The sequence below is a fragment of the Alligator sinensis genome, unplaced genomic scaffold (assembly GCF_000455745.1).
Source record: "Alligator sinensis unplaced genomic scaffold, ASM45574v1 scaffold794_1, whole genome shotgun sequence".
NCBI lineage: Eukaryota > Metazoa > Chordata > Crocodylia > Alligatoridae > Alligator > Alligator sinensis.
The window spans coordinates 478,786-503,252 of NW_005842125.1; the positions used below are offsets into that span (position 1 = coordinate 478,786).

A 24,467-nucleotide genomic window follows, 5' to 3' on the forward strand; every position below is an offset into this window, starting at 1 on the left:
GCGAGCGTCGGGCCCTGGGTGGGGGCAGGTCGTAGGGGCATCTGTCTAGTCCAGCCCCCTGCTCACAGCAACAGTGTCATCCTAGCCAGGGCTTTGTCTGGTCGGGTCTTGAAAGGCCCCAGGGATGGGGTTCCCCCCCGCCTCTCTGGGTAACCTGTCCCGGGGCTGCACCACCCACCTTGGGAGTTTTTCCTCATATCTAACCTAAACTTCCTTTGCTGCAACTTGAGACTGTTGCTCCTTGTGTCGTCTGCCACCACTTCTGAAGGGGGAGTGGGGGGAAGGGACCACAGAGGTGACTTGCTAATGCTGGTGTTGCTCACGCTGTGGGGGCTGGAGAGTAGGAAATGTGTGACTTCCCTCCCTAGACTGTGGTACTCAGGCAGGGAGCAGGTTGGTAAAAGGGACCCATGGTTACATCAGCTTTGGGGCCACAGAAGGATGCTGAGGCACTTCCCTGTGGCTGGTGTGATGTGGAGATCTCTTAACTGGGCTCTGGACAAAATTTCAGCAACTAGGTGCGCCCCTGCCATCTAATCAGGCAGGGCTCAGCAGCCAAGGACTCACAGGCCAGATTCAGACAGTCGAACCACTGGATCCAGCCCACAGACTTGGGGCTTCACCTGCAGGCACTTTCCCCTGGCACTGCAAGGACAGGCAGCCTCCTGTCTGCTCCCATCTGACCTGGAGTGGGTCATTCTAGCCTGCAACTAGAAAAAGTGGCCTATCCTAATCCTCCCAGCAACATCAGTCCACAAGCCAGATCTCAAACGTGCCCACCTCTAATTCTACCTATTCCATGGAACCTATTCCATTGTCATATGAGGTTTCATTGCTGCTGTTTAGTAGTCCTTCTCATTCCTTGTATGCTGTCAGTGTATGAGAACTGATAGCCAGAACACAAATAATAGGAAGTCAGGAAAAGCTTGGTTCAGGCTTCCTTATGCATTGCTTTGAAGAATGTGACCATTACAAGTAGCAAACTTCTTCCCTTCCCCGCCCCTTCCCTCCACTCCAGACACTACAGTGACTTAGGAAGAAAGAGCATGTTTAAAGCAGCAGTAACCAGGCAGATTTTAAGTCTGCTGCATTAAAGGTGTAATAAGCAACTTGCTAAATTAGTGTCTTCTTCCTCCCTAGTAAATACTACCATTTTATGTCTCCAGCACAAAGCCTGAGGATGCAATGTGGTACCCATTAGACCAAGTAGTATTGCATGCAGTTTCCTTATTTCAGCATGTTGACATTCATATGGGAAAGAATTAAAGTTAGTGTCTTTTGTACCTTACATGTGCATGTCTTAATTTTCTTAAGTATTTTCTTTGTTGTTGTTGTTGTTGTTAAAATGCTGATTTTCTTTTAAGGGAGAACAGGTTAACTAACCCTTTCCAGTTCTCCACATTTTGAGGTTCTGTTGTGAGACAGGAACACTGATTTCACCTAAAGTTTGTGGTTTTTTTTTAAGTGAATATGTGCAAACCATGTCTTGGTTTAAATGGATTTACTTCAAAACCGCATCATGGGTGTGTGGGGAAATCTTACTTGGTTAACTCTGATTTCACGAAAATATTTAACAAAAATGTTTCTGGGCCCTCTTCAGCAGATTCTCTGCTTTTAACAGTACCTCTCAAAAGGTGCTTGTTTTTTTTGAGAGGGAGTTCCCCGCTTTTGTCCCTGCTCCTTAGCCTCCTTACATATTTTAATTTTTGAAGTTTAATGTTTGGGTTTTCCCTTAGCTTCTCATTTTGAACAGGGTTGAGCTTTTTTCCCCAGTGCTTCTTTAAGACAAATTTGAAACTGCCTTATTGGCGATAGTGATTTTTTTTTTTCTTGATCAGATGTTCTCCATATTCTGTAGGTGGTGTTACGGTGCTTGTAAATTAAATAGCAAATATGAATCAGTTGCTTTAAATTTAAAGGAACCTATCTCAGACTTTGGAATGAAACATTTGACATTTTAATAACAAGATGCTTAGGAAACCTGTAAAGTCTTACTGAATTTTTTTGGATTAGTGTATTTGCTGAACCTAATCTTAAAGTTACTCAGTTCTGTTGGATACTGATAGTCAGTTGCCATTCCTGTTGCGATAGATGGAGGTCTTGCCTTGAACATCTTAAATATTAAGAGCAGAGGATTTGGGCATATATAGAAATCGATTTCCAAATTTGTTTGTCCACACTTTACAAGGAAATTCCAGGATTTGGTTGAATTGGGGTGCATCATATTGTATAGGCTCCCTGTTTTGTTACACCTCTTGGTATTGGAGCAGCCCAGGCTCATTGGTCTCATCCACTTCAGACTGTAATATTTTGGGTGGGCATATTAACCATAGGTTATGTTATGTTGCCATTATATTTGTTGATCTGTGTAGGGTTGATTTAGACAGAGGTGGGCATGTTCAAGATCTGGCTTGTGGATTGATGTTGCTGGGGGTATGAGGAGGAGTGCACTTTTCTCCTCGTGGAGCCATTGTCTTCATTTAGAAGTCAGCTCTTGCCCCATGTCCTTCCATGGAGGAGTGTAATTTATTAAATTGGCCTAAAATGATGCACAACAGTTGATTTTTTTTTTCAGGTGTCACCAAGAGAGCACTACTGTAAAGCTCATGGATCTTTCTGGTAGTGCCTTGTTGGGATTTTATCCACGATCATCAATATGCTGTTTTTAAACGTCCTTTTTTTTTATATGCTGTATCTTCTTGGGTTTTTCTGGTCTCTAGGTGATATTTTCCTGTGGCTGTTGAAACACCAAACAGAGACCACCAGCTGTTACAATGATGATGCTCCTCATATTATGGTATCATCTGTGTTTTTAAAGAGCTTTATGGATCTTATTTTGTGACTGGTTAGGAGAAAGAGTTTATTTCTATAAAGTACTAAATATTTTACAGGTGGTTAGTCTTAGACTGCATTGCTATCCATATTCTTAGAGAACTTTTTTGGAGGAGAAATCTGGTACCTCAGCTATATAGAAATTTCAGGTGGCTCAGTACACTGAGGAACTGAATGTCCTTAGGGAGAGCATCAGGCTATTACCAAAAATTTTACTAACATTACTTGTCATTACAGAAGTATAGGGAGTTGGTTGCTTGGTAGCACTAGAGACTTCTACCTTAATAAGATGGCAATCTCGTTATGTTGACTCTTACTAAATGCTGACCTCACAGTAACCTGCTTCTTGGCAAAGTGGTGGAGGAGGCAGAGCATCTACTTCCTTGATTCTTTGTAGTTGGACTTATAACCAGGTAGACTACAGAGGCCATATAGTTGTGGAACAGATGGAGTCCCTGCCCTGCAGATGTTATAATACAAAATAGGAACAGGTGGCATGAACAGAGCTAAGGAGAAGCTAAAAAGGTTGGGGTGGGAGGGAAGGACGTGGGGTCAATACAGTAAAATCTTGCTGTCATTCTGGTGAATTCTGTTATTTAGCTGGTATCCAGAAACGTGCTAAGTCAGGTGAGGCGAGGCTTACACAGTTTGTTCTTGGTTGTCTTGTGTTGGCCACCTTCAGGAAAGTGTTGCAGGCCCGTCTTGGAGAAGATGTTAATGGAGTAATATGGAATGACTGTAGAAATGGCAACTGAAGTTTCATGTTGGTCCTGTAAATGTGCATGGTTGTAGGGGAGGGGGAATTTTTTTTTTTAAGTAGTGGCCATGCAAACTCATTTTAGAATATGAAAATCAATCTGGATTCCTTCATTCTTATGTACCATTGCTAACAACAATAAAATGTCTTTGATAATGATTTGAGAGAAATGAGAAATAGTCTTTTGCCAGTGAAGCTGTATAGCCTTCATAGTTTACCTTGAAATAACTGATTTAGACCTGTGTTTGGAAGTTTGTATATGTTCTCCAGAAGTATTTCCAGTCCATGTTAGAGCCTGTTTTCCTGTTCCTGGATTGTGTTGCCTCTGCAGTGCTAGCAGAAAGACTGTGTAATGACTTAATTTTGTCACTAGATACCGCAAGTATGACTGTACCTAAATCCAAAACATATCTAATGAGTAAGTTATCATTTTTATAGTCTTTTTTTTCTTTTTAGACTACCGCTGTGTTTCAGAGAGACGTTTTTGGACAGTGTTTGATAGTCCCATGAAAGATCTAACTTAAAATATTTTGGTTTCCACATAATAATTTAGCTTTGTATCTCTTAATAACCTACCTTTCTATCCAAATAATTCCCTGTTTTAGTTTACTACATGAAGATTGCTTTCCTCGTTGCAGATAGCTTTGCCATAAGAATTCTTTTTTAACTGGAAGCCTTGCTTACCAAAGTCCCAATTCTGCAACCTGACACCTGTTACCAGGGTGGAAACTACTTTTGCTGCTGCGTAATTTTGTTATCATGGATACTTTGTTCTTAGGTTTACTTCTGTAGAAATCTCATCATGAGTAATGGTGAGCATAGGTTTAAAGGAGAAATTAACTAATGATTTGTCCTCTGTGAAAAAACAAATGAACTGTTCTGTCTTATCTGGTTGCAGGCAATGAATGTCTCTTGAAATTAGTGATTTCTGCTCTGTGGAAAGTCTTTACAGGAAAAAATCTTCTCCGCATACGTATTTGTTTAAGCATGTTAAAAGCATGGAAGATTTACAAAACTTCATTTTTGCCATATTCCTTGGAATAGAGTAGGGGTGGCCAGCCTGCAGCACCAGTGCTGCAAGTGACATGTGCAGCCTTTGTGAGTGGCATGTGACAGATCAGGGAGATAGGGCAGGGTGTGGAAAGCAGAGCAACAGATTAAGCAGGGGAATGGGATCAGAATGGCACCCCAAGAGGGTGAGGTGTTAACTTGTGGTACTTCTGCCAAGAAGGTTGACCCCCATTGTAACAAAGTGTTTTGTTTTGCTTTTCAAATTGTAGTGAAAGTGTGCGTTCAGCCCTTTGAAAAATGGTAGACTTGGAAATTCAAAGAGAGACTAATTTAAAATGCAGGAAAAAAATTAAATTACCATGATTGTAATGAAGCATTGGATAATTACTTCACGTGTGCCTACTTATATGTGTTTCAGTAAGCAACTTGCAACAATTTTTCCCTCTATTTCACATGCACTTATTGGAAGGTGTTCCCACTTTTCTGATGACCAAAAAAAAAGTTTTTATTTGTATTTCTGATATTTAGAGATTGTCTTAAGCTCTGAAATGAAGATTTCGATATATCTCTAAATTTGTTACATATTAATTACTATAATTTTTCTGTCAAAAAATAGGTATGTTAGAGTGATGTTGTAGCTACATGCATCCAGGAATTGAGAGAGACAAGGACTTTTTCATGATATCTTTTATTGGACCAACTACATGGTTGAGATAAAGTTAGACAAGCTTTTGAATATAAGGCATTTTTCATCAGTTCTGTTGGTCCAATAAAAGACATCACCCCAAAACATCCTTGCCCCTCTCAAAAAATGACCAGTCTCTTTGAATTTCTCTAAGGAATTGGCCTCAGCAGCTTCAAGTGGCAGTGAGTTCTTTGGTAAATTGTACCTGTGTAAAAATGTATTTCCTTTCTTGCTATTGAATTTCCTTTTGGTCAGTGCTGTTGAACATCTTTACATCTTTTCTTACGAGGCAGAGAGAAAAGAAGGCCCCAGTCAGTAGCTCTGTACTGTTCATTCTTAATATATCTTTATCATTTCCCCATGTTTTATCCCTGTCCTCAGGTATGCAGTCCCAATCTTTCTGTTTGAGATTTCCATTTTCCTTCCTGAATTCACTGTAATTTTGCAGCATCTTATTTCAATTGGGTGGTACTGACTGCACACAGTATAACAGATGAGGCCATGTTATTGATCTATATACTGATACTATAGTTTTGATTTTTACTACCCATTCCTTCTTCATCTTAACATCTTGTTTGCTTTTTTTGGTTGTAGCTGCATGTAGAACTAGGGTATTCCTTGAGCAGTGACATCCAAGTCCCATTTTTTAGTTTATAAATTTAATTTAAAACCCCTGTTGGGCAAATAGGTAGTTCAAGATTTTCACCAAAATAAGTAGTACTTTTCATTTATAAACCTTAAACTTCATTTGCTGTAATTGGCTGCTGACAGACATGAGGGGGAAAAAAACCAAACAGCACTTTCCTGAAATAGGAAGCGCATTAGTTTGACCCAGCTTCCCAGTGTCTGTATTGGTCGGGCACTTCAGCTGGGCTTTTTGGCCTCTTTATCTAATAGCTGATTGAATCAGCTATTAGATACAAGCTCCAAAAAGCCCTGCTGAAGTGCACGATCTATACAGACATTGGGTGAGCTGGGTCAGATTAACGCGATGCCTCTTTTAGGCATGTGCTGTTTTTGGTGCAGGGGCGTGCCAAGCTGAAAATTAAGTGCTGTTGTTATTTGTTTTTTTTCATGCCTGTAAGCAGCCATTGTGCCCATTTAATCTAGTTTGGTTAGAACCCACTGAAGTTCTTTCCAATCCTTGATGGACTTGGCTAGCTGAAATAACTGTCATCTGCAAATTTTGCTGTGTCACTGCCCAACAGATTGATAATAAATTAGTAACATGAACATAGAAGCACTCATTATTAATTTTTCATCATGATGAATATTGACCATTTATTTTTCCTGTTTCCCGTCTCTTAGCCAGCTTTTGATTAGCAACAATACTTTTTATATACCTACTAAAGTAATAGTTATTTGAAAGTCTGATCCCCCTTATCTCCTGTTTTTCTGACATTCAAACAATCATGATAATTCATAAGATGTTGTCTTCCAGTGCAGTAACTGTGTCTGTTGTATTGTTCTCAAAGACATCTTGGTTTCTGAGTACCTCATCTTTGTTACCAGGGAGGGAAAAACAAGCCTCTGATGATGAATGCTGTAAACAGAAAATTGCTTTCTCATCAATATTGGCATAATTCATCTTCCTTCATCACTCTCTTTAAGCTGTGGTGATCCAGCCATTCCTTTTTAAGGTTTCCTGCTTTTGAAATATTTCTTGTTTAATAGGTTTAATTGCTCTTTAATCTCCATTTTATCCCTCCTGATTTACTTGTGAGCTATCGTTCACTGTTATTCATGCTCACGTTTGTCAGCTTCACTAAGGTTAGATACCCATATTTTAAAAGATTTCTAGTTGTTTTGAATGTGCACTCAGACCTTGTCATAAAACAGATTTGTGTACTACTTTCTTTTTTGTTTAGAGGTCGGTATGTGTGCTTTCTGAGATTAGCGTTTCTTTAAGATGTATTCATGTCCCTTCCTTTACTCTTAACTTTAGGGATTTATTTTTTACTAGCCTCCTCATTTTTTTTTGAAATATGCCTTCTAAAATGATGTCAGTATCTGGGTGTTTTTTTTGGGGGGGGTGTTTTGTTTGTTGGGGGGGTTCTCTACCTCATCTCAGAAGGTGCTGAGTCTAATTATATTGTGTCAATTCTTAGTGTCCCAGCTGCTGAAAGGAATAATCTAAAGATAAGAGGCTATTCTTGAATTAACTATTTTAAGAAGCTATAATTTAAATTAAGAAATTATTTCTTTAAACTTTGTCCTTTTGGACCATTTGACTAGTGTATTTCTGAATAGCTGACTCTATTATCATTTTAGACTTTGTTGCTTGTCCTATCTTGGCCATTCTGAATATGTTTCAATATTGCAGTCAATGTCCTTTCCTTGATGTGGAGGCTGGTAGTATAGGCCTAGTCTATGCTATATGAATATTTTCAAGGATCAGTAAGTTTTCTGGCAATTAGATGCTTGATTGTGACAACATCTTTAGTAATGTTAAATAACTTGAAAAGTTAAATGTAGACTGTCCTGTTCCCCACCCCCCGCCTTAGATTTCTGCCAGCAACTTATGGTTTCTTAAGCAAAGGCCACATGCATGCTTCTTAATAGGAAGCTGGCAACTACAATGAAGTTGGTCTTGTTCTTCCACGCTACTTTTCCTGAGTCAGGAAGGATATTGCTCTGGAGTGCAGATGGCTAACCAGAAAGTTTCATAACCTTTAGTGCCTCGGAGAGAAACAGTTGCCAAAATAAGCCAATAAGAAGGCATTATTCTGCCCACAGTTTTGATTGGTTCTTTGCCATCTTACCTGGAAAGATGAGAAATTTTCTTTCAATTAAAGGAATTCAGATTAATCACAGGATACAGCCAGATTTGATTTACTAAGGCATCCACCACCCAAAACCAATTTGCTAATAACTAAGCCTTTGCAGATACAGCAGTGGATGCAACAATTAGAGGTGCACCAATACATTGGTCCCAGCTGTCAGCTGTTTTTTGGCTGATGGGGCCAATAATGTCATTGATAAACCGTGTGTGCATATGTGCAGCTGCAGCATGCAAACAGCCAGGAACGCAGCCAGGCATCTTGGAGAACAGCATCTGGCTGGTAAGACTGTGGGGGAGAAGAGGCATAGGGGAGGGAAGGGGCATGGTGGGGGCAGATCGAGGCCCCCATGGTGCGGGAGGGAGTGGGGCTGGGGTGGGGTGTGGGACGGAGCTGGTGGCTTGCCCGGGGTGGGGGGCAGCTCCCACTGCTGCACACACCCACAGGGGAAGCGTGGAGGGCATGTACCCCCCAGATCTGTGCACAGGGTGAGGACGGGCTGCACCGGGCTTTTTGTGGCGGCTGTGTTCAGGCCGGGCGGGGTCGGGGGGGGGTGGGTGGTGGCGGCACTGGGAGGGGAACTACGGGTGGGCTAGTGCTACTGTTGTAGCTGCCTATAATCCACCTCCCAGCACTGCTGCTGCTCGCCCCACCCAGCCCAAGTGCAGCTCCTGAGCTCACAGCAGGCACCCTGCCCTCAGCCTATGCACAGATCTAGGGGGCACATGCTCCCTATGCCTCCCCTGGGGGTGCATGCTGTGGCAGGCACTGCCTGTACCCCCTGCACTCCCTGGACAAGCTGCCAGCTCCATCCTGTGCCCTGCCCTGGCTGAGCAGTGCTCGCCCCTGCCCCAGCCCGACTCCCTCCCTCACCATGGGGGCCTCAGTCTGCCCCCTCCATGCCCTTTTCCCCCAACAGACATACCAGCTCAACACTGCTCTTTAAGCTGCCGGGCTGCATATTGGCAATTGGATTGGTATCGGCCAATATGGCTGGTCAATCAGCCATCGGTATCAACCCAAAAAATCTTTATTGGTGCATCTTTTCTTTGTCTTTCATCACTGCTGCATACGACTCTAAAATGTGTATGCATCTTTGTTATGATCAGTTAGACTTGTTCTGAGATTTCTACCAGCCATTCTACCATCTTTGGTCTTAGTGCAGATATTGCAGAGCTTCTCTAAATGTAAGAGACTTAAGAGGCCTGTGAAGTCACAGTCAGGAAAGGTTCCTGGCATCCTCCTTATTGTTTCACTCATTATTTCCTCTGTCAGGCCAGTTTTATATTGCAGTCCTTTAGAATTGCCTGCTTTCCAGTTTTGGAATGTAATGGTAGAATTCTGTTTTCCTTTGTGTATTTAATTATTAGTTTTCTAGCCATTTAATTGGTGGTTTTGCCTCTTAGGTGCAGGTAGCAATTCATCTGTGGATATATGTGTGTGTGTGTAGACTGAGCATGTGCTATAGGTTACACAGTAGATAGGTGTGTGTGCATGTACCTGAGTGTAAGACCTGGAAAAATGTTGGAAAGGGGAGAGGAGTCCTAATGGTTGAGTGGTTGTGGCACTTGCTTAGGAAGCCAGAGACCCAGGTTCTAGGCTTTTCTCAGCCGGAGGGTGTGAATCTTTATCTCTGATATCATAGCACAGTGGTCTAGCCACCACACCACAGGTTAACCATTATTTAGTCCCCTCTCCAGTACTCCTTTTGAAGGCTGAGCCCCTGCCCCTTGCATTTAATGGTTGTTGTACAAAATGGATGGAGAACAATGAAGCGTGGAAATTACTGCAATCTTGGGAGTAAGGGTCCAGGTTAGAATCCAAAGCTTGCTCCCTTCCAAGCCAGTAATTTTCTCACCAAGTCATAACCCTTTTGGTTTATTCTCTTCCTCTGGCCCCACGTGTCTCTTGTGACTTTAAAAGGAGCACTGGAGAGGGGACTGGTTAATGCCTAACCTACAGTTTGGTAGTTAGAGCACGGTGCTAGGAGGTCAGTGCCACAGTTCAAAACCCTTCTGGACAAAGGGAGCTTTGAAACCCAGGCCTCTAGCCTACTTAGCTATTGGAGCTGCAATATGGGGGATTTGTCTTTTATCTAACACCCATTAGTAGGGATCTACTGAAATCGAGGAGGTAGGTGGCCCATTTCACAAGCTGATTGCAGCACTGGCCGCCATTTTCATGAGCTTATTGTGGCAGGGGCTCTGGTGGTCCCACCCCTCACCATTCATTGGCTGAGGGCTATCAATCATGTGACCCCCACCCCTCACTACTGATTGGCCAAGAGGGCTGTCTGACATGTGGCCCTGCCCCTAATTGCTGATTTTCTGAGAGGTGGGGCTGCATGAAAGACAGCCTTCTTGGCCAATCAGTGGCAGAGGGAGGAGCAGGCAGTCACCATCTTGGTTGCTCCCCTTTGTGCTGGTGGCTTCCTCCCTCCCACCTCCCAGCAAGCTGTGGGGCCTGGCTGCAGCAGCCATGAGAACTGATGGTGAGTCAACATTTTATTTTTAGTAACTTTTTTTTTTTTGTGGATTTTGTGAACAGTGCCCAATTTGCAGTTTCTACAATCACAAATTGTATAGGTCACTACCCATTAGTCATGAGTTTCTGACCAGCTTCATTTTCTTGTCTTAGACGTAGGTATGTGTCCAGAATGGGTACACTGATGTAGCCCAGTTAGTGTGTAGCCTACTGTGCATGCTCAAGTTTACACACATTTGTGTGTCTACACTGCCTAAGCACCAAAAAAAAGCCACACGTGTCTAGAAAACTGCTATTTATGCACGTGAAAGAAAATAGAATTCTACCCAGAGTCTCTACACTTCTGCCAATGGTTTTAGTATTGAGCATTTTATCTCTTTCCTTTTTTTCCCTTTTACTACCACCAGAAGACAAGGGTGACCCAAATCCTCATATGCAAAATCATTTTGCCTTTCTCTTCAGCGCACAGTTATGTTGGTCTAGCCTGTGATCACTTTTGAAGATCCTGCTGTTATCATAGTACCTACAGATAAGGATTTCCAGGGCAGGTTGCAAAAGAATATAATCATTCATTCCCCAGCAAAAGGTCTACTTTATCTACTGATATTCTGGGATTCTCACAGACTTCAGGGCCTAGTTATGTAACTATCTGGTAGCCAACTTTATCTTGTAACTACTATTTGTGACTTCTGTCAGTGCCAAAAAGTACCCATATCAAAGCATTGAGAAGTTTAAAGTCCAAGTACTGGGAACAACTAAGGTAGAAACCCAGAGATGGAAAGATTAAATCAAGGTGCTGAACCCCAGTCCATGCACCATATCTGGCCCATTACCCCATGTCATCTGGCCCGTGAGGCTCCATGCAGGTCTGGGAATTTGGTGGCAGGAGAGTGTTGACAAATTTTCAGACCCATGGGAAGACCCAGGCCCTGCATGCTGCCTTGGCTGCCCAATCCTGGTGCCCGTGGACCAAACTATTAGTTTTTGCCACTGGCGTGGTTAGGCTTGATTACCTGGTACTCTGATCATTACCTTTCTCCTTTTGATGCTTCAGTTCCAACATTGGTTTACAAGCTCAGTCCTCAAATCAGTACAGTTAGAGGGTAGTGCTTTCTACCATATGATACGTAGTATTTTGTGCTTTCACAAAGTTAATGGTAAAATATTTTTCAGGGCAGCTTATATTTTAATATTTGTAGTGCATTTAATATTTTGGGAGTCTCCTTGGTTATTTAATTCTCCTGTGGAATTTTGTGAGGACAATAGTGTTTCATGGTCTTATACCTCTAGTTATCAACTTTATATGTAGGGAGAAAGATGTTGTTTTTTTCTCCCTAAAACAACCTTAAAATGTGGTTATAATAGAACAATACCATAATTGTCAAGATATAGTTTTAAGATTAGATGTCTTGCTGGGGCTGGAAACCTGGACTTGCATAAAATACTGATAAGTACCGTCACATTCTTTTAAACAGTGTCCTAGATTTCTAATTAAAAAGAAAAAAATATTATTGCCATGCTTGTATTTTAATGGCTTTTTAAATTTTAATTTTACTTTCTGCGTTCAACTAAGGAACCCTTCGGCATAAAAGGGCTGCCATTTTTAATGGAATTAAAGTGTTGATTAATTGCTGCTTAAGTTAGGTAGCTGCTTGGTCTTTTGTGGGGGTGAGAGGCAAGGAAAGACTGTTTTTAAAGACTTCTAACCTCTTAAGTGGCTGGCTTGTCATGCAGCAGTCTCATAGGAGGAGGATAATGTGTGTGGTGGGAGGGAACAAGAGACATTGCAGTGGAATAAAGGAGTTGGTCTGCAGCCTCCTTCCCTCCGAGGCAGTGCATTTGCTGCTGCCTGCTCCATGCTTCCCCACTTCGGAAGCCTTACAGATTATAGCAGGGGTTGTCAGCTGGGGGTAGGTGTACCCCTGGGGGTACTTTGAAAGTTCCCAGGGGGTACACGGGGCTGGGTGAGGACAAAGCACCACCACCCCATGCCACTGCCTCACAGGAGCAGAGCCGGGGTGGGGCAAGAGCAGGGCCACAGAGACGCCATGTTGCCACCACTTGTCACCCCCGCTTGGCGTCCACCCCTCATCCCCCACTCAGTGACTGGGGGTACACTAATCTGCATCCAGCCACCTGAGGGTACAACGGTCGAAAAAGGTTGAAAACCCCTGAATTGTAGAATCGCCATATTTTGTAAGCAATGTCTAAATTCTCATTTTGTCACACACTTAGTGCATCAGTACAGCATAAAATAGGGACTTTGCTATGTAATTTAGGTTTGTTGCACAAAGAATCTTGAGTGTACTTAAAGATTATACTCTGAAAATTTATCACAAATTAACTGTTTAGTGTCTTTGTCAGATTTTCTAACTACAAAGGAAACTAAATTTACCATGAAAAGGTTCTAGGAGGAACAGTGTACTTTTGCAATGCTGCTTTTAATAAGTTTTGGGATGTGGTGGCTTAATCTAGTTTAGTATAGTTGTGCATTAATTAGAGTTTACTGTTTGAAAAAACAGGGGAAGAAGAGGGGGAAAAAAACTATGATAAACTATTCTTTGATGGGTGACTGCTTTAAGCTACTGCATTCTAACGTAGATTTGTCTTATTGTAATCAAACAAATATGAATCATATTTTGGAAGGTTCTAAATAATTTTATAGTACTAATTAACAGTATAGCCATACATATTTAATAAAAATATATTCATAAAGCCAATGAAATTATTTAATTACAATAATTTATCTGAAAATGTCTAAACTTCAATTTAATCATAAGTGGGATTTGAAATGTAAATGCAAGTTTTTGTACAATATTGGGTTATGGCTGTATCACTTACTATTGTATTCCAATATGTAAATATTTTTCTCCTTTTTATAGGCTCGGAATGTTAACACTGGTGAGCTAGCAGCGATTAAAGTAATAAAACTAGAACCAGGTAAGCAATTTTTTTTTGTGTGCGTTAGACATGCTGATTTTTGTTTCATCTGTCTGACTGAATCAGTTAAATTCACTTTTTTTTTCTTGAAGAGTTCCCAGGAGGGATCTTTAGGTATTTTTATAATAGTTAATTCCATGCAGCCTCTCTTCAGTTTATGTAAGCTTGCGAGCAGAAAAATAAACACAGTTGAAAGAAACATAATCGTATAAGAACATTTTAAATCTCTTATAGCGCTCCTTTCCATTTCTTTGTATTGCTAGTTCCAGTTATGGTACTGCTGTCTTTCCATAATATACCGGGGTGCAGGAGGTGCATGGTATATTGGGTTACATATAATGGAAAGATACAAGCACAGCTTTCAAATATTTTCTACTATTTATTTGATACAAATAAATATCTACAATAAATATATTCTACAAATATTTGATACTACGCATCAAGTATTGGGGTCCTTAAAGATGTTAAATTTGTGTGGTGAATTGCATGTGCCATACATTCACCCAATTTATGGTACAATAAAATGGCAAACCAGCCATGAAGATGTTCCAGCTGGATCATAAGGATTGGGCACAGGAGAGCTCCAGGGTCTGGGACACAGCTGCCTGCTACCTGACCACCAGAATAGGTTGAGGGCAACCCTGGATCCTAGCTGGGCCCTGGCAATCGTATGATTGGAATTTAAGGAATTTTAGGCCCCATCCCAAAAATCACACATACTTGCCATGCCATAAAATTCCTCAGATCCCAATTGTGCCATTATATTAACGTCTGCCAGGGACCTTAAGAAGACTGATATGGTGGAGGGTCAAAGGTAGCAGGTATCTTTCTATTAAAAACAAAATAATAAAACCCTTCAGACTTGCATTTTAGCACATAAGCAAATTGTAAATATTCGACAATATTTGAAAAATATGGTGAAGCCTTAAGATAGCCTTTATAGGACATTAGCAAACAACAACACCTAGAACATTTCTAATCTTTTTCTGAAACTTTCTGAAGCTTCAGCTTCAGCCAAGGTGTTTCATTTTTTTTCCTTAAAGAAGAAAGTATTGAGTATTAATACTCAATACCTTATTTTTGTATGTTGTGCAAACCTGTACAGAATAAACCTGTACAGTATAAGAGAAATGAGGAACATAATGAAACAGAAAAGAGAGAAGTCAAGTGGAAGCCAGCAGAAATAACAGATGTAATGAAAGGGCCAGGACTTTCACATTGCTTGAAAATCTGCACGTGGACTAAATCACACTTTGTATAATAGATTTATGTTGTGATTTCTATGAAGCTCTTCACGTTTATGTGTTCATCATAAAGCTCTTGAGGGCTGAAGATTTGCTGAACATAACAAATGCTGTAATTTTGGATGTGTGGTGTCTCCACTTTTAGTTTTCAAGTTCCATATCCAGAGGCAAAGATCTTCTAAATATTAACTAAATATTCCAGGAAGAGGAAATAATATATTTATATTTTCATATTTCTTTTATTTGTATTTCTTTTAATAGATCTGCTTTGTACATGCATAACACATCCATGTACACGTCTCTGTCAAAGTAGAACACCAGTTTAGTAGTTTTTTGGCCCTGGATGGGATATGTTCATGAAACATTAGGTAAATTGCAAATATTCTTGGAGCATATTGTTTAGTACTACTTTTTAAAAATTGTTATGAAAACGCATGCACCATCCTTCTTTTTGGCCTTTAGTTGATTTGTATTGGATTAATATTCTTAATAAAAGGAATGTAAGGCCTTGCTCTTCACTGACCTGTGGAGTGGAGAACCTCATGGACAATTAGTCAAGTGACCAGGTTTTGTATAATTCAGTTCTAAATAATGCCAATCTCTTGCTAGAACTTACTTGCTCATTTAGCCATCCAAATCATGAAGCATGATTTTATTTCACCTTGCGTAGAAGCTATAAAATTACTGAAGTTCTTAGATTCATTTAATGCCTCCCTTTTGGCCTGAAACAATACTTAGGTGATTAGCAGGGATCCTGGCTTCCCCTTGCAAATTCTTTGAATAAAAACCCCACAATCTGTGATTAAAATGAAAGGCCCCTCACTGCCCCCCACCCACTGGCCCTGCCAGGAGGTGCTCTCAGCTACCAGGGCTACAGGGTCAGGGACCTGGGTCCACAGCCCCCTGCCCCCGCAAGAGGCTGCAGCAGAGCAGAGTCTGGCTCCCCCCTTGCTGCCAGCTGCCTGCCTGCTGAGGGCTTGGGCGGGGTGGTCGGCTCCTCACCGCTGCATGGTCCAGGAGGGACCTGTGCCCCCCAAATCTGTGTGCAGGGCGGGCTTCCGCCCTACTGCCCTTCCCCAGGACCTCCACAGCCCAGCAGGTGCAACCCCATGCTGCAGGAAACAGCAGGGAAGGTTGTTGCTGCTGCGAGCTCCATGCTGCCTTGGCAACCTGTCCCCTGCCCGTGCGGCAGCAGTGAGGGGCAAAACCCTGCGCCATCACCCATGCTGCTGCTGCATATGCAAACACCTCACCAGGGCAGTGCGGAGCTCGCGGTGGCAAGCAGCTTCCCCGCACAGCCCTGCTGTGCCCTGCAGTGCTGGGTTGGACCCTCTGGGTTGCGGAGGCCTCAGGGGAGGGCAGCAGGACAGGAAGCTCATGCCCACCCTGCACACAGATCTGGGGGGCATGCTTTCCCCCTGCCTCCTGGGAGTGTACACAGTAGCAAGGAGCTGGCCCCATCTGTCCAGCTTCCTGTCTGAGCTGCATGCCACCCCATCCTGCTCTCCACCAGGGCCCCTCTGGCTGTGCATTGCAGCCCTGGGCCCCAGGTCCCCCACACCACCCAGCTGGGCAGCAGCCCCAGCCCTAGCCCTGCCCAACTCCCTCCCCCCTTCCCACATCCCCCACCTCTGAGAGCTGCTCTCCAGGCTGCCTGGCGGCCATGTGCATACACATGTGCATGGCACCCCCTACCTGACGGCCCTCCTCCCACTTCCTCCCAGCACCCTGAAGGCTGGAACTCTGCCAGCCTGCAGAGAGCTCGCTGCCACACTATAAAAGCTGCGGGTTTTTCTGTTAAAATGAGAAATCCATGTTTTCCTCAGGTAAACGGGAAAATCTGTGTTTTTCTCTGCTAGTCCGTGGGAAACGGAAAACCCAGAACCCAGGTGATTAGATTGGGCTACACCGTGTGCTCAGAACTGTGTCATAACAGCCACCTAGATGCTTTACTCTACCAAAATTGGTGTTGCAGTCCACTTCTGTCTGAGAAGTTCCCAAACTCTGTCGAAATTGTTGATTCTTTGGGGTGGGAATGACGCCCAATGCATGGGTTTTTTTAAACTAAGTTCATGCATGGAGGAGGAGGAGGATCCCCCCGGCTTTTGCCCAGTAGTTTATAGGGCATACTTTTCACAAAGTGGGAGATCTGGGTTTTACGCTGTCCTTGGCATGAGTGGGTTTGAACTTGCATTTCCCAGTTCCAGGGAGAGTGCCCCAACCAGCTGGCTAGAGGTTATGGGCTAAACAAGGCTCAGTGCATCTTACGGTTTTTCCTCTTGAAGCTGTCCCCCTGGGATGAAAGGACTGCAAGAATCGTGAGGGCAGAGGAAACCTGACATTGTTAGACCAGTGAGGAGGGCATTTCTTGGGAGGAAGGGACCATGCGTTCTACTTCCAATCCTTTTGATATAGGCAGACAAGGTTCTTTGGGTGAATCTGATCTCTCTTATTAGACCAACTTAAATAGTTGGAAGAGGATTTTAAGCAAGCTTTTGGATTTAAAAACCCTTCATCAGACTAAGGAAGTTTCTGCAGTTGGTGTGTGCTCTTCCTGGATGGAATGAAAAGTAAAGAAGCCAGAGGCTGGGCTGGTATGGATGCAGTCAGTGAAGATGGCTTTTGATACATTTTTCATTACGTAAAAAGTATAAACAATAGGGCCAGATCCCAGGGCAGGCTCCCTCTTACTTGTTCTTGTGCTTTTGATGAGCCAAATTAAGTAAAAGGTAAGGAGAACGTCCTCACCCTCTGTAGGCCATAGCCTGGTAATTATTGAACTGTGAAGTGGGAGATTAGGTATTCAAACCTCCATGTGCCAAGGCCTCTTGTTGCTTGGTTGAGTGCCCTAACTACAAGATTGTGGGGAATGGCACATTCCTTTTCTTCACCATGCTGTGATTTATACTAAAATCAGTGCTTCTGTGATGCCCAACTCCCCAGGATGAGCAAGTCTTCAAACACCCCTCTGCCTAGCCTTTCCTGTTGGCCACCCAGAAGCAACTCCTTGTTTAATGTTTATGTACTCTGAAGGTGCATAAGGTTGCTCATCTAAGGGGAGACATCCATTTTTTAAAGGCAAGTAGCCTGTGAGATTGGATACCCAGTAGGCAGAATAGCTTCTGGACCATTATTTCCAAAGGAGCAAATTTTAGTAGGTAGAGTTTGACAACACAAATGTTCTTCCTTCCAACTGCTTTGAACTTGACGATAGGGTGTTGTGGGTGCACATTATCTGCATGGTTGCCCAGAATAGTGAGGTGGTACTAAATTTGGGATAATTTGCTCCTGTGCTATGCAGGTATGAAGTGTCTGTCATGTGGTACTTCAGTGACTTTTTTTTAGCAACCATTATTTGGAGTGAGGCCCAGTTATGATAAGTTTTAGCAGTCTTCCACTCAATAGAGGCAGGTATGCATAACTGCAGAGTGACATTGTTTGTCCCAGATAAAGCCTATTGTAATAAATCTACATAGAACAAAGGCACAGTTTCCTGCTTCACAGGACAGCATTGATATTCAGAAAGTTAACAGTCTCTGATTACAGATTGGTTTGAGAGGTTAAATAACTTTAAGCTGCTTATGCTGTGTTACAGTTTAGGAGCGGCTATATTTGGAGAATGGCTCTTTTTTACTGAAATTATTTGTGTGTAAAAATCAGTAGTGCTCTTATTTGTTGTTTTTATGATTAAGGTTTAATTTAGGAAGCGGAAACAATTCCATGTAGTTTTGATCACCAGTGATATACCATAAATAATAAACAGTGAAGCTTGAAGTTACCTTACAATCCATAGTTTGAAACTTTTTGTGAAATACATATGAATATCAGATTTTAAAAATGAAGACATGTTTGCTATCAATATGGTAATTTAGAGGACTACATTAAAAAAGTTTGTTTCCAGAAATTAATTTGGTCGGCATTACTGCAATGTTTTTGATACTCTATTTGGTTTCATTAACCCTTACATTGTTTAAATCAGTGGTCTCCAGTCTTCTTATGGGAAGATCACTTTTTGCAAGTAAAGGGCACCCCAGGATCTACCGCGCCCTGCCCCCTGCCCCACGTAGCTCCAAACCGCAGTGTGTCCCAGACCAGGCCGGAGCCTGATCCCACTTCCGTGTTGTGGCTGCACTGAGCGGCGCCTGCGCAGTGGCCAGATAAATGTGGTGTTGGGCCCCGGCCCAGCTGGATCTGGAAGTCTCTGCAGTCTTAAGGGTGCGTGGGGGGCTCCTGCCACTGGTCGCAGCCTGGCGGAGGCCTTGTGGGGTCCGTGTCTACCCCTCCACTTGTGCTCCAGGAGGAGGCAGCTACTGCTGCAGGTTGCCTGCTGCGCTTGGAGCATAAGGTGGGGAGGCATGGGCCCCCAAGGCCTCTGACAGGCTGCACCCAGTGACGGGAGCCCCCCCACACACACCCCTGGACCACAGAGACTCCCAGACCCATGGAGTCCCATTGGGCCGGGGCCCAATGCCATGTTCATCTGGCTGCCGGGTGGGCATGGCTCAGCCCAGCCATGGCACAGAAGTGGGACTGACCCTGGTGCCCCCTCCTCTCCCCCCCCTCCCCTCCCCCGTGCTCAGCATCAGGTGGCTGCTGCTGCAGGCTGCCTGCTGTGCCCCGAGCACAGATGGCGGGTAGTGGGCCCCTGGGGCCTCTGCTGAGCTGAGTCCAGCAGCAGGAGCCCCCCTCCACATGCCTCTGGACGACCAGATCTTCCCAGATCTGTCTGGGTCGGGCTCACCCCTACGTGAGTCCCTGCAGCTCAGCTGAGCTGTGTTTGCTGCCTCTGCTCCTGCAGAGATGGGTCCCCACCCCCACTGTGCCCCTGGAGGAGCCCCCTGGGCTCCAATCCTCCCACCACCCGGCCAGGCTGGGGCCCCACTTAGCTTTCCCTGCTCCTGGCTCGACTGCACAGTCAGTCGCTCATGGTGGGGGGGGGTCTCAGTCTGGCCCCTTCCCTTCCCTTCCCTCCTCCACAGATTGACCTGCTGGGACCTGGGGGGGTGGGGTGAATGTGCATGTACCCAGCTCTCCCCCAGCCCAGGATCAACCAAAGGAGGCTCCGGGATCTACCTGTCGATCAGGATCGACGGGTTGGTGACCACTGCTTTAAATGGTATTAAGGTTGTGACAACTTATAACTAAAACATTAAAAAATAAATGTACTGTTTTTATATTTCTAAGGACAGCCTGTAAAATCTGCCTCCTGGCTTAAAAAATTATTTCAGCAATGCTAAAATGCAGTAAAATATGATATGTAACATTGCTCTGATGGAAAGACTTCAGCTGTAACTAGTCACTGCAAGTTGTCTTTGAATTGTTCTGCTTTTTTCCAGTTTTGTTTTCCCCCAGTGAGCCTAAGATCACGCTTAAAAACAAACAAAAAAAGCTTCATAATCATATATGATCATTTTCTTAGTATGTCCATTTTATTTAATCAGAGTCTAGCACTTATATCGGTTTAGTACGAATCTGGAGACTTGAAATGCATAATTTTAACAAATCTGAAATAATTCCTTTTAAAATAGCCTTTCCCAAATACACGTGCTATTTATGTGTTTTAAGGAATTTTAATCAAAACCTCTTAAAGATTGGATTGTGAACTAGAACCTGAAATTAATCTTTTTCAGACAGTTAAACTAAATCTTGTCTCTTTCCTATCCCCGCATCCTCTCTTCCCCTATTTCCCTCCCTTCCTTTACATAGCAGAACTTTCTATTTCTGTACTTTGACCAGGTTTTTTCAAATGTACAAATCTGGAAGTAGGAATCTAGTGGAAAAACTGGAATAACTTAGACCCAAGGTAACAAGGCTCAGGTAAATGGTAAAGCAGCACTAGAGCTGAGCCTGAACATAACTCATTACTCCCTATATTTCTGTGCTCATTAGGTTTGTTGCATGGCCAATGTAATGCACTGTTGCATTTTTTCGGTTCAGGGGAGTGACCCAATGTGGATCTAGATAGTGACTAAAAAAACAAGTTTTGCTGCGTTTCAAGAGCTGGATTATTGACTGACCTATTAGAGTTATTTCAGGAACTTATGTTAGAGACCAACACAGTACGGTGCCAAGGGAAAAATGGAAAGAGGTAGGAATAATTTAATTTAAAAGAGGAGGCACATTTTGTCAAAAGAGATGAGCCATGGTTCCCTAGTTGATCATTCTGACTCGGGAGTCTTTTGATTCTGGGAGTGCAGTTATCTGTTGTTGTAGTTCTTTATATTGGTTTGCAAAGTGCTGTGCATAGCTACATGAATATAACTTAACAGATAAGTAAAAAGTCTAATAACTGCTAAAGCACTTGGTTTTAATAATAGAAGCCAAGTTCAAGAGAGGGGGATATTAAACAAAGCAATTAAAATCATAATCATTTTGTTTTTCAGGGGAAGATTTTGCTGTTGTGCAGCAGGAAATCATTATGATGAAAGACTGTAAACATCCAAACATTGTTGCTTATTTTGGCAGCTATCTCAGGTATATCTTTATTATCTTTTCCTCATTTCAAAATGCCTAAGATAGTACCTCACTAAAAAGCAGATTTATAGCAGTACATGAGCAAAACAGAATTTATCAGATTTCTATTACGCTCTCATATTCTTTCAGTATGTACTCTAACATCAGCCTCTGTTTACTCAGGTATTTCTCTGTAAATAGTCTGTTTCTCCTGACTGGCTCCTTCAGGGATGGCACAGTTGTCATATCCTTGAAAGCAAATAGTGATTTCATGAACTCTGGATTATGATAGTGCTGAATTGGCTAAGGGGGAACAGCATGCTACTTGTAAAGAAGTGGGTGTGTGCACAGGTATTTTTACTGATGTTTTGCCAAAGTAACTTTTAAAATTCTTTTGGTATTCTACCAGTATTTGAAAAGATATCTATATTATAATCTTCACTAAAGCTATATAGACACACTGTAACTATATAGATAATATATAGCTACAAATAATAATTACGTAGAGTTTAGTAGATTTAACGTGAAAAAGTCTTGGCCAGCGTTGTAGCAGGAAAGTCAGAGGCAGAGAAGTGAATTTCTAGCATAATGAGGAGTAGAGCCAAGATTACATGTTAAGCAAGGAAGCTGGGAGGAGGAGAGCTGGACAGAGACCAGATGGTGGAAGGAGGAATCTGTGCGCTGCTGCTACTGCCCCAAGTTGAGTGTCTGTGCAGGAAGCCCAGCTCCCCATGGTTCCTAGCCAGAACAATCTGACTTCCAGCTGACACAAACATGGGGGGAGCCCCAGAGCTGCTCCTGACTTGCTAATGCCTCGCACTGCAAGGAACGTTATGACAGTGTGCAGATTCTTTTTTCCAGCTTGTTTCTGGGTAGTGGAGTGGTGGGGAGGGGAGCCAGGCAGGGAGCAGATTCTGGAAGGAGGAACCTGCGCAGTGTTGCTGCTGTCTCCAGCTAAGCCAGGCACCCTGCACAACTGCTCCTTCCATCATGGATATGGAGTGGCTCTGGGACATCCCCTATGCCTGGGGCAGCTGGGGAAAGCACCGGGGGGAAGGCAGGCAAAGGGAGTTAAATAGTGGGGGTCAGACTGCCTGCTTGCCGCCGCTGCCTTCTCATTGCTGTGGTGGGAGAGGACTAATTTAAGATGACCCTCCAATATTACATTCTAGATATGGAAAATTATAACAAATGTATCGTTTCCTATGCCTTGGGTCTAAGTGTTGGAGGTCATCTTAAATTTGAAGTCATCTGGGATTCAGATATTTTTAGTAATAAATGTTTTACCTGCCACTCAAGGAATATTAAATAGCTGCTTTAATTCCCTCTTGAGCTGTTCCATGAGTGAAAGTAATGTTTTTCTGTTTCCAGTTTTAATGAAAAGCCTGTACTCCATAGGAAGTCCTTGTATTTAGAAACTTAATAAAGCAAATGTGTCAGTAATTTAGTAATTCTTTCTAAATGTTTTCTTGATTCCATCTTAGTAAATGCATTTACATTAGGGTATATGTCTTGCAAATGTTCCATATGCTGTAGTTCCTCGTTAGTGATAGATAATTCTGTCCTTAATATTGTTATGGTTTTACTATGTTAACTTCTGTTCCTGCATGAGTAAAGGTAGACTTTAAAGCCATGACATTTTTATATAAAATTATTTAAATGAAAAGAGACCACGTGTAGTGACAGTGTAAATTTGATGGTTAAAACAGAATTTAATGCTGCCCTGGGAAGAAAGATTTCATTTCTACTTCTGCCACACAATTCCTGTGTGATATTAGGCAAGTCACTTTATACCAGTATTTTCACAGGTAGTGACTTAGGCTGCCCTCTACATGCTACATTTATGCTGCGATTAATAATGAGACAGAAGTGTCAGGCATGGTGTTTTAAGTCCTGTGGGGAAACTTTTTGGCTCCCCCTACCAGGAACCTCTGCCCTGCGCTTGGCTTCTATTATTAAAACCCAGTGCTGCTGGGCTCAAAGTTTAAAATCCCTGGCAGGGGCAACCCTTAAACCCACTGGGGCTGACAATCAGCTGATTGTCTGCCTTGATGTAGGGGCTCTGGGCACATGGCCTTCAATTTGCCAGTGCAGAGGAAGCCCAGGATTATGATTCTGGTTTTTCCCCTGCACTGACATGTAGCGATGGCACAATTTGGATCTGTTCCCTATCCCAGTGTCAAGCTTCCTGCCATGCATGTTGCATGGAGGAGATTTGGTTGTTGGGAATGGGGGTAATATCCTATCATGCCATTAAATGAACGTCTGGGGAAGCTTACACATGGTGGCAGCTGCCACCGCCACCCACCGCCCTGTGGTGCTGCCGCTCTGAAAGTGAAGCAGGGCCGGATGTGGAGCAGCATGTCCCACCCTCCCACTCCCTTCTGCTCTCTCTCCTGCTCCTGGGAGGTGGTGGCAGTGTGGGGTGATGGATGGTAGTGCTCTCTCCCCCTCCCCACCCCATCATTCTTGACAGGTAACTCATCATTATTGATGGGCAATTCGCTAGTGATTATTTAATGTTCTGAAAAACAAGACTGGGGGTGTCTCAAATTGGGTACCCAAACTTAGTGAATGCTTGTGTAAACAAGGATAACGCCCACTATCTCAGAGGGGAGTTGAATGTTTGTGACGAGAATAAATTAACATACCGTATTGATGAGCATCCTAAGAAAGAGGGTTTCAATATTGAACTCTACACATGATAGGGACTCAAGAAACAAGACTACGTGCTAAGCATCATGCAGAAAAAAGTGAAGTTCTTTGAGAGCCTTAACTGTGACTGCATACTATTAAAAATTTGGGTTTCTTTTACCTTTAAATTAGCTATGTATTGCTTAGGATTTAATAATCATTGCCTTTTAACTTAAGCATTTTTGCATAGAAGGTTTGAGGTTTTTTAATATCCATAACCCTCTGATACATGTTTAACTTCAGTTTCATCTTAACAAAACTTTTTGTCAGAATGCATTTGGTTGTTGGGCTCTTCTGTTGCAGACTTCTGTGTGAAAAGATAAGAGCGGGCAAAAAAGCTTGTCACTTCTTAAGAGAAGGTAAAGTCCCTTGCAGAAGGAGGCAAAAGAGACTAATAGTGGCTTGGGAAATCTAGTGTGGCTTAAAAAAGGTTGTGAGAGGGCGCTCGGAAAAGAGAAGTTTAGCTCTGAATTTGTAAGAGAAAATTGATGTTGGTGTTCTTTCTTAATTGGACTGAGGAAATGTCTTGGGTTTTTGTTGTCTGGAAACCAAAGGTTAATATTTTATCAGCATTTCCGCCCGCCCCC

The 24,467-nt window shown here is 42.9% G+C and overlaps 1 protein-coding gene across 5 annotated transcripts in view; it reads left to right on the plus strand.

Annotated features, from left to right (window-relative positions):
• The first annotated feature begins 1,222 nt into the window (after positions 1 to 1,222).
• Positions 1,223 to 24,467, plus strand: part of MAP4K3 (mitogen-activated protein kinase kinase kinase kinase 3) — a 138,733-nt gene continuing 115,488 nt past the window's right edge. For 4 of the 5 annotated variants that reach the window (XM_025205673.1, XM_025205674.1, XM_006024921.3 and 1 more), the window contains exons 1-3: positions 1,223 to 1,267; positions 13,432 to 13,489; positions 21,117 to 21,207. In XM_025205673.1, the coding sequence (XP_025061458.1) occupies positions 1,238 to 1,267; positions 13,432 to 13,489; positions 21,117 to 21,207 (179 nt within the window). In that variant the 5' untranslated portion in view covers positions 1,223 to 1,237. Of the gene's footprint in view, positions 1,268 to 13,431; positions 13,490 to 15,061; positions 15,102 to 21,116; positions 21,208 to 24,467 lie in introns of those variants that run through there. The other variant, XM_025205675.1, reaches the window with a different exon arrangement.